The sequence below is a fragment of the Carcharhinus amblyrhynchos genome, unplaced genomic scaffold, assembly GCF_965287045.1.
Source record: "Carcharhinus amblyrhynchos unplaced genomic scaffold, sCarAmb.v2.hapA chromosome_356, whole genome shotgun sequence".
NCBI lineage: Eukaryota > Metazoa > Chordata > Chondrichthyes > Carcharhiniformes > Carcharhinidae > Carcharhinus > Carcharhinus amblyrhynchos.
Window position 1 is genome coordinate 109,261 of NW_027650096.1, and position 13,347 is coordinate 122,607.

Consider the following 13,347-nt stretch of genomic DNA (forward strand, 5'->3'; position numbering starts at 1 on the left):
CATTCGCCAATTAATCATTGACTCGTTTTGAGTGTTCTGGAGGTTTTCAATAAGCAGTCACTGTGCCCAGGTCGTATGACCTCACCTTGAGCAGGGAAGAGAGCAGACAGGAGTTTGGCCTAATGCCTCCTCTGAATGGGGGCACTTCCTTCAGGGCAGAGTACTAGCACAGAGTGCGTCCGTCAAGAGTAGGTACTGAAGGCTGGAGTGGGCTTTGAATCCACGACCAGAAATGTGAGTGCTGCCACTGAGCCATGGCCGGCAGATTGTGGGGTTGGGGGGCGGGGAACAGTCTCTATTCGATCGTGCTCCATCGCGCTGTCATATTTAGCGTGCCTTGCTTGTTAAATGGTGGGACTGGTTCTGGGAGTCAGCGGGAAGCAGAAGCTGACCTTTTCCCCCTCTTCACTTGCAGCCACAGGCACTGATAGATCAGCTGGGGTCCTACAAGCAAGCCGAGGACGAGCGGGAGTTCAAGGAGAAACAGCTTGGGAGCCTCCGCGTGGATGTCTGCAGCACAGAGACGTTGAAACGATTGAAAGGTAGAGTGCAAAACTGGATTTGATTTATTATTGTCACTGTATTGGGATACAGTGCTTGAGTGTTGTGCAGACAAAGCATACCGTTCATAGAGAAGGAAAGGAGAGAGTGCAGAATGTAGTGTTAGTCACAGTTCGGCTGTAGAGAAAGATCAACTTAATGCAAGGTAGTTCCATTCAAAAGTCTGATAGCAGCAGGGAAGAAGCTGTTCTTGAGTCGGTTGGGACATAAACTTTATACTAAAGTCTGAGATTAAAGTTTTTTATTATTAGTCACAAGTAAGGTTTATGTTAACACTGCAATGAAGTTAGTGAAATTCCCCTAGTCGCCACACTCTGGCAGCTGTTCAGGTCAATGCACTCTAACCAGCACGTCTTTCAGACTGTGGGAGGAAACTGGAACACCTGGAGGAAACCCACGCAGACACGGGGAGAGAACATGCAAACTCCACACAGTGACCCAAACTGGGAATCGAACCTGGATCCCTGGCGTTGTGAGCAGCAGTGCTAACCACTGTGCTGCCTATTTTATATATCTTTTTCCCGACGGAAGAAGGTGGAAGAGAGAATGTCCGGGGTGTGTGGGGGTCCTTGATTATGCCGGCTGTTTTTCCCTGAGGCAGCGGCAAGTGTAGACAGAGTCAATGGACAGGAGGCTGGTTTGTGTGATGGGACTGGGCTACATTCACGACCCTTTTGTAGTTCCTTGCGGTCTTGGGCAGAGCAGGAGCCTATACCAAGCTGTGATACAACCAGAAAGAATGCTTTCTATGGTGCACCTGTAAAAGTTGGTGAGAGTTGTAGTTGACATACCAAATTTCCTTAATCTTCTGAGAAAACAGAGGTGTTGGTGGGGCTTTAGCTCCCAACCAATTCCACTTCGTCCCGTTGATGTAGACAGGGATATGTTAACGCGTAACCAGCAGTCATTCAGTCCAGTGAACCTTGGGGACGGATGGCACACCTGTGTGTGCCTTTCCTTAAACAAATGAGTATACCGTGTGCCGTCTCCCCGTGACATTGTCTGCTGTGTGTCTGGAAACAATGGGGTATGGTGCGACCCAGTGGCTGCAATCTGTAATTACAGTGGTACTGAGAGCTCGCGAGGAATTGCAGTTAACAAAACGCCTTAACGTCACCCATGGAACTTGCAAAGTGATGCACAGCCAGCAGCGCACACCTGAAGTGAAGTCGCTGTTACTGTGGCAGGAGTCACAGGCTCAGTAACAGAACCAAAGCAAAGTTACAGCGCGGAAGGAGGCCATTCGGCCCATCTTGACCCTGCCAGCCCGAGGCCATCCTTCCTCTCCCATCTTCTTGTACCTGATCCTGTACCTTACAGCACCTTGAGAGTTTCAGGTCTCTGCCTCCACCACCAACTCATGGCGGCGAATTCCAGGTGCCCACCACCCTCTGCGTAAAAAAAACTTCATGTCCACTCTACACCTACTGCCACTTACCTTGGATCTATATGCCTTGGTTCTAGAATTCTCCACCAAGGGAAGCAATTTCATTCTCCACTCTATCTCTTCCCCTCATATTTGTGCACAGTACACAATCATGATATACTGAGGCAGCACAATGGGACCCTGGTTTGATTCCTGGTTTGGGTCACTGTCTGTGTGGAGTCTGCACGTTCCCCACCCGTGTCTGAGAGTTTCCTCTGGTTTCTTCCCACAGTCCGAAAGATGTGCAGGTTAGGTGGATTGGCCATGCTAAATTGTCCCTTAGTGTCAGGGGCTTAACAGGGCAAATGTTGGGTTATGGGGATAGGGCCTGGGTGGAATTGTGGTCGGTGCAGACTTGATTGGCCTCCTTCTCCAGTGTAGGGATTCTGTGATACTATGCATGATCAGAAAGCATAACTTCAACTGCAGTTTATAGAAAATAAATGTGGACGTAGCAATGTTTTAAATCTAATTCTCTCTCATCTTGTATATTTGTATAAGAGAGGGAGAATTTTATATACTTACTTGGGATTTGTGTATTTCATTTTTATTTGAACTGTTATATTTTGATATCGTCTCGAATATATCAAAGAGATTTTATAACAAGCTTTTAAGTTCAAACAAGGGGCAGGAGTAGGCCATTCAGCTCCGAGCCTGCTCTGACAACAATCCCACCCAGGCCATATCCCAGTGGCCCCATATATTTATCCTGCGAATCTCCCTGACATTGAGGCAATTTAACACGGCCAATCCACCTAACCTGCATGTCTTTGGACTGTGAAAGGAAACCGGAGCACCTGGAGAAAACCCACGCAGACACGGGGAGAATGTGCAGACTCCACAGAGACAGTGACCCAAGCCAGAAATTGAACCCGGGTCCCTGGCACTGAGGTAGCAGTGTTAACCCACTGTGACACCATTCAGTGAGATCACGGCTGATGTGATTGTGGCCTTGACTCCACGCTCGTGCCAACACCTTTCAAAGCCCCCTCCCCAGCTAGTTGAGAATCTGCCTACCTCTGTCGCGTACATATTCATTCACCCTGCTTCCACCCCTCTCTCTGGGGAGAGGAGAAAAAAAAATCATCCTTTTTGTCTTATTTTTTCCCCTACTTCTAGCCTCTTCCACCACAGGGAAACATCCTTTCAGCATCCACCCTGTCGAGCCCCCTCAGGATCTGCTATGTTTCAATAACCTCTGTTTCTTCTCAGCTCTACTGAACACAGATCCAACCTTTCCTCAGAAGATAACCCCGTCCCAGGTTTTAACAGAAGAAATACAATTTCCCATCTGGTCTGACCATCCAACTGGTTTCCTTACAGTAATTCTGGACTTAGAGAAAATAGATAGGAGCAGGAGGAGGCCATTTGGCCCTTTGAGCCTGCTCCTCCAGTCATCACGATTGTAGCTCATCATCCAACTCAATAGCCTAATCCTGCTTTCTTCCCCATAATGTTGATCCCGTTCGCCCCAAGTGCTATATCCAGCTGCCTCTTGAATACATTCAATGCTTTGGCAACCACTGTTTCCTGTGGGAATGAATTCCACAGGCTCACCACTCTCTGAGCGAAGAAATGTCTCCTCACCTCTGTCCTAAATGGTCTACCCCAGACCCTCAGTCTGTGACCCCCCTGGTTTGGATTCCCCCCACCATCGGGAACATCCTCTCTGCATCTACCCTGTCTCGTCCTGTTAGAATTTTATAAGTCTCTGAGATAAGAACGTAAGAACATAAGAAATAGGAGCAGGAGTAGGCCAACTAGCCCTTTGAGCCTGCCCCGCCATTCAGTAAGATCATGGCTGATCTGTCGTGGCTCAGTTCCACATTCCCGCCCTCTCCCCATAACCCTTAATCCCCTCTCTTATCAAAAACAATAATCCCCCCCCTCATTTGTCTGAATGCCAGTGAAAACAATCCTAACCTAGTCAATCTCTCCTTGTATATCAGTCCCTCCATCCCTGGAATCAGCCTGGTAAACTTTGGCTGCACTCCCTCGAGAGCAAGAACGTGTTTCCTCAGAAAAGGAGACCAAAACTGTACATGACACTCTAGGTGTGGCCTCACCAAGGCCCCTGTATAATTGCAACAACACATCCCTGCTCCTGTACTCAATCTCTCGCAATGAAGGCCAACATACCATTTGCCGCCTTTGCCACCTGCTGCACCTGCATGCTTACCTTCAGTGACTGGTGCGCAAGGACACGCAGGTCCCTCTGTACACTCCCCTATCTCCCAACTTCCAGCCATTCAGGTAGTAATCTCTTGTTTTTGTTTCCAAAGTGAATAACCTCGCATTTATCCAAATTATACTGCATCTGCCACTGATTAGCCCATTCACCTAACTTGTCCAGATCTGACAGTAATCCTGGACTTGATCCTTCAGACCCTCCAACTGGTTCCTTTTATATAAGGAAATAAGATGTATTTGCTTTCCATAGGAATTAGGCCACTCTGCCCATCAAGTCTGCTCCGCCATTCAATCATGGCTGATATTTTTCTCATCCCCATTCTCCTGCCTTTCCCCCATAACCCCTGCCCCCCTTTTAATCAAGAACCTATCTATCTCTGACTTAAAGACACTCATGACCCAGCCTCCTCTGCGGCAAAGAGTTCCACAGATTCCCCACTCTCTGTCTGAAGAAATTCCTCCTCATCTCTGTTTTAAAGGATCATCCCTTTAGCCTGAGGTTGTGCCGTCTGGTTCTAGTTTTTCCAACTAGTGGAAACATCCTCTCCGAGTCCACTCTATCCAGGGCCTCGCAGTATCCTGTAAGTTTCAATAAGATCCCCCCTCATCCTTCTAAACTGCCACCGAGTACAGACCCAGAGTCCTCAACCCGTTCCTCATACGACAAACCCTTCATTCCTGGAATGATTCTTGTAAACCTTCCAGTAATGCTGGACTTGCTGGCTGTGTATCTCCTTTGCGAATGGGAGTTTGTGTTGTGTTGTTTAAACCTCACTGTCGTTACGTGCTGTATGATCCCACAGGGAACTCGCAAAGACCAGGCAGCTCAATCGTAGAAACAGTTCATTCTCTCTTTGTAGATCGTGCCGGGGGCAAGCGGTTTTCCAAAGACTTTGAGGAATCCAGTTCCAAGTTGGAGGATTTCTGCGCAGAGCTGGAGAGGGAGGTGAAGAAGACACCACCACTGATTGAAGCTCTGGAAAATGCGGAGATATTTTACGAGGCTCAGTACAAGGAGGTGAAGATCGTAGCAAATGTAAGTATCTCATCTTTGGCTCACTCCGAGTTCTCCGTATGGGGAGGAGGCAGACCCCATTTGTCTCCTTATTCCCTGCAAAGAGTGTCTGCTGAAACCTGTCCAATTACCCCTCGGCCATTTCCTGTCTGTTCCCTTTGTTCCTCGGTAACTCGTGCAGCACGGTGGGTTAGTACTGCTGTGCCAGGGACCCAGGTTTGATTCTTGGCTTGGGTCACTGTCTTTGCGGAGTCCGCACGTTCTCACCCATGTCTGTGCGTGGGTTTCCTCTAGGTGCTCCGGTTTCCTCCCACAGCCAGTCAACCACATTGCTGTGGCTTTGGAGTCACATGTAGGCCAGACCGGGGTAAGGACGGCAGATTTCCTTCCCTAAAGGGAACCAGATGGGCTTTTCCAACAATCGACAATGGGTCATCAGTAGATTCTTAATTCCAGATATTGAGTGTCAATCACATTGACACATGTCCCTGGAGTCGCATGTAGCCAGACTGGGGTAAGGACGGCCGATTTCGTTCCCTAAAGGGAACCGGATGGGTTTTTCCAACAATGGTTTGTCAGTAGATTCTTAATTCCAGATTTTTATTGAATCAAAATTTCACCATCTGCCGTGGTGGGATATGAACCCGGGTTCCCCAGAACATTACTCTGGGTTACTGATCGAGTGACAGTATCATTCTGCCACCGCCTGCCGTTCATGCAAAAGTTAGCCCTGCCTTCCTTTGCTAAGAACATAAGAAATAGGAGCAGGAGTAGGCTATCTAGCCCTTTGAGCCTGCCCCGCCATTCAATAAGATCATGGCTGATCTGAAGTGGATCAGTTCCACTTTCCCGCTTTCTCCCCATAACCCTTAATCCCCTTGCCTGTCAAAAACCTATCTACCCGTGACTTAAATATATTTAGCGAGGTAGCCTCCACCACTTCAATGGGCAGAGAATTCCAGAGATTCACCCTTTGTACTCCAGCTGCGGCCTCACTAGTACTCTGTACAGTTGCAGCAAGACTTCCCTGCTTTTATATTCTATCCCCCTCGCTATAAAGGCCAGCAGACCATTCGCCTTCTTGATCACCTGCAGACTGGGTTTTTGCGACTCATGCACAGGTCCCTCTGCACCATAGCATGCTGCAGCTTTTCGCTCTTTAAGTAGTAATCCCTCCTACTATTATTTCTGACACAAATACTGCAGATACTGGAAATGTGCAATAAATGCTGGAAATAGCAAGCGGGTCAGGCAAGAGAGAGAGGAGAAAGAAGAGTTCACGTTTCAGGCCTGTGACTTTTTCATCAGAACAGGGTAAGATGTAATGATTTAGAGAAGGCAAAGGGATGGGTAAAGTGACTTGTGTGAGGGTGGCAGGCAAGAGAGGTTTAATTGAGTCAGGAAGGCTGTGACAGTGCCTTATTGACGCGTGACGTGCTGTTCCTCAAGCTAATGTTGGGAGAAATATCTCGGAGCGTGGGGGGGGGGGGATGTCGAGAGGCGGTTCGCAAGAATGATCCCTGGAATGAAGAGCTTGTTGTATGAGAAAACAGTTGCGGACTCTGGGTCTGTACTCGGAGTTTAGAAGGATGGGGGTGGGGGGGGATCTTATTGAAACTTACAGGATACTGCGAGGCCTGGATAGAGTGGACGTGGAGAGGATGTTTCCACTACTGGAAAAACCTAGAACCAGAGGGCACAACCTCAGGCTAAAGGGACAATCCTTTAAAACAGAGATGAGGAATTTCTTCAGCCAGAGAGTAAATCTGTGGAACTATTTGCCTCAGAAGGCAGTGGAGGCCAGGTCATTGAGTGTCTTTAAGACAGATTGGTTTCATGGTCATCAGTAGATTCTTAACTCCAGATATTTTTCATGGAATTCAAATTCCACCATCTGCCATGGCGGGATTCGACCCAGGGTCCCCCTGAAAATTAGCTGAGTTTTGTGGTTAACAGTCAAGCAATAATACCACTAGGCCATCGCCTCCCCTTGTGTCCTTTGTAAATGGTGAACAAGCTTTGGACAGTCTGGTAGTGAGCTAGATGCTGCAAGAATCCCAGCTCTGACTGCCCTCCTGTCTGTCCTATTTTCTGTGCTTCTGCCTCTCTCCCGAAACATAAAGTTCCCTTGTTCACACCTTCCATCCCACCAGCATGAGCTGGTTAGGCCCAATGGTCTGTCCCGTGCTGCCTGTTGTGTCTTGACGCCTGATGTGATGTTCTGTGCTGTCTATTGTGTGTTGTCATTCCATGTGATCTGTGCTGTCTGTGTGTTGACGTTCGACCGCAACGCTTCTGTGCTGTTTGTTGTGTGGACGAGCATTCAACATGATGTTCTGTGCTGTCTGTTGTGTGTTGACGCTTGAAGTTATCGCTAATGCGAGCGACCTTTTCTCTTGCAGGCATACAAGACGTTTGCGAACAGAGTCAACAACCTGAAGAAGAAGCTGGACCAGCTGAAAACCACCCTCCCGGATCCGGATGAGTCGCCCATCCCTTCTCCAGCATGGATGCCCCGTCGCCTACAGGCTCGGAGTCCCCCATCCGGCCAGCCGAGGAGCCCGCGGCGGAGCTGAAGAAGGTGGAAGAGAGCCCGGGTCCTCCCACACCGGAAGCCTTGGGGGATAACTGTGACGTGGAGGACATGGAGCTCTCGGATGATGAAGCAGCTGGAGCAGCAAGCATCATAGGTACCCGGCTCGCAAAAACAGCAGCGCTTCCCCGCTGATAGAATCGTGGCACAGGCCTTTCAGGCCCCAGCGAGTCTGTGCTGGCCTTGATACTCCGCAGGGGCCGTCTCCCTTTCCATCTACTGCTGTCAGCCACCCAGCAGCACATCTTTCCATTCTCTTCCCTCTCTCGATTCTAATGTCCTCTTGAAAGCCACTCACGCAATCTACCGTCGGTCTACCTTGTTGTCTAACGAGGGGTATACACACGGTGGGTTGTGCAAGGGCTGCTGTTGGATGTTTCGAGAGTAGCCTAGTACTTTGCGACGTTTGTGTACGCTTAAAACTGGACCAGCAGATGGGCACCACAACAGCTCAGTGACTATCACTGTTAGCTGTGCAGATACATGGATTTGGGCCAGTGTCTGTGGGAGTTTGCGCATTCTCCCTGTGGTTTGCGTGCGTTTCCTCCGGGTGCTCTGGTTTCCTCCACACCCCAAAGATGTGCTTTTTGGTTGATTGGTGTAATAAAATTGTCCCTAAATTATTCTCCCCTTAATCTGGTCCCCAGTGGGGGTACCATAAGCATAGGACGTGGTCAAGGGTGGAGGAGGAAAAGCACATTAAGATGGCGGCATGGGCTCATTGGGCTGGAGGGCCTGTTCCCGTGCTGTGTGGTTCTTTGTTCTTTATCCGTCTCAGCCACTTCCTGTGGCAGCAAGCTCCCCTGAATCAGTTAATTACATTTCTCCTTATCTCACTGTCGACTTTATCAGTAACTATCTGGTATTTATCCGGAGTTCGGGACTCTCCCCACAAGTGGAAACTTTCTCTCCAAGGGCGGCACAGTAGGTTAGCACTGCTGCCTCACAGCACCAGGGAACCGGGTTTGATTCCCAACTTGGGTCACTGTCTGTGGAATCTACACATTCTCCCTATGTCTGCCCTCAAAGGGGAGGGGGCAGCCTCTGAGACCTCCACTAGTTCAGTTCTGGTTTCACTCGCTTGTGTATCCATTCCTCTGTGCACCTTTTCTGCAGTGCTGCTGTGTCCTTGTACAACACGGAGACTGGAACCATGTGCGGTTACACAGACACAGCCTAACCAAGGGTCTGCTACATGTTTAACATAACCACCGTTGCACTCTGCACCCCGAGAAAGAAATCTCAGCGCTTGATAGAATTTTTAATAGTTTTATGCAGTGATTTTTTTTTCACCTGTATCCCTCGTTATTCTACTAGATTATTTTATCCCCTTCTAAATGTGATGTATTCATTTTTGGAGTGAAGATATTCCTTTTGCTGCCTGCATTGGTAGCCTTAGTCCATTCCACCAGCATTCTGTATAACTTGGTCTACGCCTTTTAATCTGGGTTTCAGTTCCACAATTTGGGCAATTTTCCAATTCCTCTCCAATGGGGGCGGCACGGTGTCACAGTGGTTAGCACAGCTGCCTCACAGCACAGCAGGTTCGATTCCCGGTTTGGGTCACTGTGTGGAGTCTACGCGTTCTGCCCGTGTCTGTGTAGGTTTCCTCCCACAGTCCAAGGATGTATAGGTTAGTGTGGATTGGCCAATGCTAAATTGCCCCTTAGTGTCCAAAGATGTGCAGGTTAGGGGGATTGGCTGTGTTAAATCGCCCCTTAGTGTCCGGGGGACTGGCTAGAGTAAGTGCATTGGGCCTCGGTGGGATTGTGGTCAGTGCAGACTCGTTGGGCTGAATGCACTGTAGGGATTCTGTGCTCGACAAATGGCAGTCAGGAATCAAGCCAGTCCTCTCTTGGTGACGCAAACGTTGAGCCGCAGAGCAGGAAGACCATGCAGGAACCTCAGCTGGTGGGTCATTCTGGGTATTAGAATTGGCCTCAGTGCCTGCACCACTGAAAGAGGAGTGGGGTTGTTCACAGGGTTCACTATCATGATTTCTCCCAGAAACGCTATCAATTGGCAGGGGGGTGGGTGGGATTGGATTGGATCTAATTGTGACGTTTAATGACATCCGAGCTCTCAGCGGTTTACGGCTCTAGTGTGGTGATACTGGAATGGTAACCGAGAGACCCCAGGTTCAGATCCCACCACGGTAGGTTGTAAAATTTGAATGTGGTAGAAATCATCTGGGTGCTGGAGAGATATTGAAAGCACATCAGGAGAAAATTAGCAGATAAATCATGATTCTAATTTAATTCTCTCTCCCATCTCCCCATCCCCCCCCCCCCCCCCCCCCCCCCAAAATCTCTGCCCATTCCCCCTCCCTTCTCTCTCTCTCTCTCTCTCTCTCTCTCTCTCTCTCTCTCTCTCTCTCTCTCTCTCTCTCTCTCCTCTCTCCCCTTCCCTTCCTCCCCCCTCCCCTTCCCCTCCACCCCTCCTCCATCTCCCCTTCCCCCCTCTCTCCCCTTCCCCCCTCTCTCCCCTTCCCCCCTCTCTCCCCTTCCCCCCTCTCTCCCCTTCCCCCCTCTCTCCCCTTCCCCCCTCTCTCCCCTTTCCCCCTCTCCCCTTCCCCCCTCTCTCTCTCTCTCCCCTTCCCCCCTCTCTCTCTCTCTCCCCTTCCCCCCCTCTCTCTCTCTCTCTCCCCTTCCCCCCCTCTCTCTCTCTCTCTCCCCTTCCCCCCCTCTCTCTCTCTCTCTCTCTCCCCTTCCCCCCCTCTCTCTCTCTCTCTCTCCTTCCCCCCCTCTCTCTCTCTCTCCCCTTCCCCCCCTCTCTCTCTCTCTCTCCCCTTCCCCCCCTCTCTCTCTCTCTCTCCCCTTCCCCCCTCTCTCTCTCTCTCTCTCTCTCTCCCCTTCCCCCCTCTCTCTCTCTCTCTCTCTCTCTCTCTCTCCCCTTCCCCCCCCCTCTCTCTCTCTCTCCCCCCTTCCCCCCCCCTCCTCTGCCTCCCCCTCACTCCCACTCCTCTGCCTCCCCCTCCCCCTCCCCTCCCTCCTTCACTGTTACTTTTTAGCAGTAGAGAGTGAGGAGAAGAAGGAGGAGTTCAGTCCCAGCACCACAGCGGTGACAGCAGCAGCAGCAGCGAGTGCGAGCCCCCCGCCAGAGAAGGCACCGGCCCAACAGAGACGGCGCAGGCAAAGAGCACCACTGCCACCCCACCGCTGGCCCTCCCCAACCTGGCAAACATCGACCTGGGCAAGATCAGCTCCATTCTCAGCAGCCTGACAACCGCCATGAAGAACACAGGTGAGAGTGGGTCAGACTGGCGTCCACGCGCACATCGCCATGGGACTTGCTCAAGGTCACCTGGGTCATGGGAACCTTTATTTTCCTGCACAGATAAGAACTTAGGATTGCACTGCTGCTTCACGGCACCAAGGACCTGGGTCCGATTCTCGGCTTGGGTCACTGTCTGTGTGGAGTCTGCACGTTCTCCCTGTGTCTGCATGGGTTTCCTCTGGGTGTTCCGGTTTCCCCCCCTCAGGCCGAAAGACGTGCTGGTTAGGGTGCATTGGCTGTGCTAAATTCTCCCTCAGTGTACCCGAACGGGCGCCAGTGTGTGGCAACTGTTCTTTCAGAAGGAACTCTTCAAAATGCAGCTGACGAAAATACAAGAAAACGTAGTCCAACTTTTAACAATTAGGAGCAGGAGTCGGCCATCTGAACCCTCAAGCCTGCTCTGCCATTCAGTAAGATCATGGCTGATCTTTTCATGGACTCAGCTCCACTTACCCGCCTGCTCACCATAACCCTTAACTCCTTTACTGTTCAAAAATCTATCTATCCTTGCCTTAAAATCATTCAATGAGGGAGCCTCAACTGGGCAGGGAATTCCACAGATTCACAACCCTTTGGGTGAAGAGGTACCTCCTCAACTCAGTCCAAAATCTGCTATCTTATTTTGCGGCCATGCCCCCTAGTTGTAGTTTCACCCACCAGTGGAAACAACTTCCCTGCTTCTATCTTATCTATTCCCTTCATAATATATGTTTCTATAAGATCTCCCCTCATTCTTCTGAATTCCAATGAGTATAGCCCCAGTCTACTCAGTCTCTCCTCATAAACCAACCCTTTCAACTCCAGAATCAACCTAGTGAATCTCCTCTGCACCCCCTCCGGTGCCAGTATATCCTTTCTCATGTAAGGATTTAACTTCCCTATCAAGGGAAGGGATTAATAAAGAAATATCATTACTCCAAACTCGCTCTAGACCACTCCAAGCTCAACACAATTCTCCATCGTCCCTTATTTATAGAGCGTCATCTTACTATTACATCACTGTGATTCCTTAGATTACTGGGTCAGCTGACCCCTGCATGTTTCCATTGGTCACATTACATCCAATGAAAGTTGTCATTGGTTGCGCACTAACAGAGGATTTTCATAGTAACTTCATTGCAGTGTTAATGTAAGCCAACTTGTGACACCAGTAAATAAACTTAGAAACTTAAAATCCCCCCTCAGTGTGCCCAAACAGGCACAGGAATGTGGTGACTGTTCTTTCAGAAGGAACTCTTCAAAATGCAGCTGATGAAAATACAACAAAACTTACTCCAACTTATAAATCTAAGCAAGGGTCTAATAAAGAAAGTTCAGTATTCCAAACTTGCGGCCTCGCCCTAGGCCACTCCCAGCTCAATACAATTCCAAACAGGTTCTTATTTGTAGTGACTATCAGCTGACTATTACATCACTGTGATTGGTTCCATGTTTTACTGGGTCAGCTTGTTCCCATTGGTCACATTACATCCAATCAAAGTCACTGGTTACATACTAACAGTGACTAAGGGATTTTTACAGTAACTTCATTGCGGTGTTGATGTAAGCCGACTTGTGGCGCTAATAAATAAACTTAGAAAATTAAAATTCTCCCTCAGTGTACCCGAACAGGAATGTGGCAACTGGGAGATTTTCATGTAACTTCATCGCGGTGTTAATGTAAGCCAACTTGTGACGCTAATAAATAAACTTTGGACACACTCCGAGGTCGTGGCCGTATTGCATTACGGGGACAAAAAGAGAGGGAGACTTTATTCTGTGTTTAACATGGGCTGTGCCATGTCGTAAAGTGGTGAATTAATACCGCTGGGTTTTGCTTATATGATGTTTGGAACTTTATCTCACCTTTCCCTTGACGGTGGATATGACTTGAAACCTGTGTCTGTGCGTAGTTGTAGCTCTGGTTTAACAACACCCCCAGACAGACAGCAGATCACTCACCAAATATTAATGTGGGATGTTCAGAATGGTAACTCATCACCTCAATTGTAGGAAAATGTGCTGCGTGCGTAGAGGTGATGGCCCAGTGGTATTATCGCTAGATTATTAATCCAGAAACTCAGCTAATGTTCTGGGGGACCTGGGTTCAAATCCTGCCCTGGCAGATGGTGGAATTTGAATTCAATAAAAAATATCTGGAATTAAGAATCTACTGATGACCCATTGTCAGAAAAACCCATCTGGTTCCCTTTAGGGAAGGAAATCTGCCGTTCTTACCCCGGTCTGGCCTGCATGCGATTCCAGAGCCACAGCAATGTGGTTGACTCTCAACTGCCTTCCAAGGGT

At 49.2% G+C, this 13,347-nt stretch overlaps 1 protein-coding gene across 1 annotated transcript in view; it reads left to right on the forward strand.

The window, feature by feature from the left end:
- Nucleotides 1–13,347, forward strand: part of LOC145339236 (regulation of nuclear pre-mRNA domain-containing protein 2-like) — a 96,061-nt gene that overhangs the window by 68,458 nt on the left and 14,256 nt on the right. The window contains 6 exon segments of the mRNA XM_080183637.1: nt 416–542; nt 5,038–5,213; nt 7,595–7,694; nt 7,697–7,882; nt 10,796–10,894; nt 10,897–11,028. Of these exon segments, the coding sequence (XP_080039763.1) occupies nt 416–542; nt 5,038–5,213; nt 7,595–7,694; nt 7,697–7,882; nt 10,796–10,894; nt 10,897–11,028 (820 nt within the window).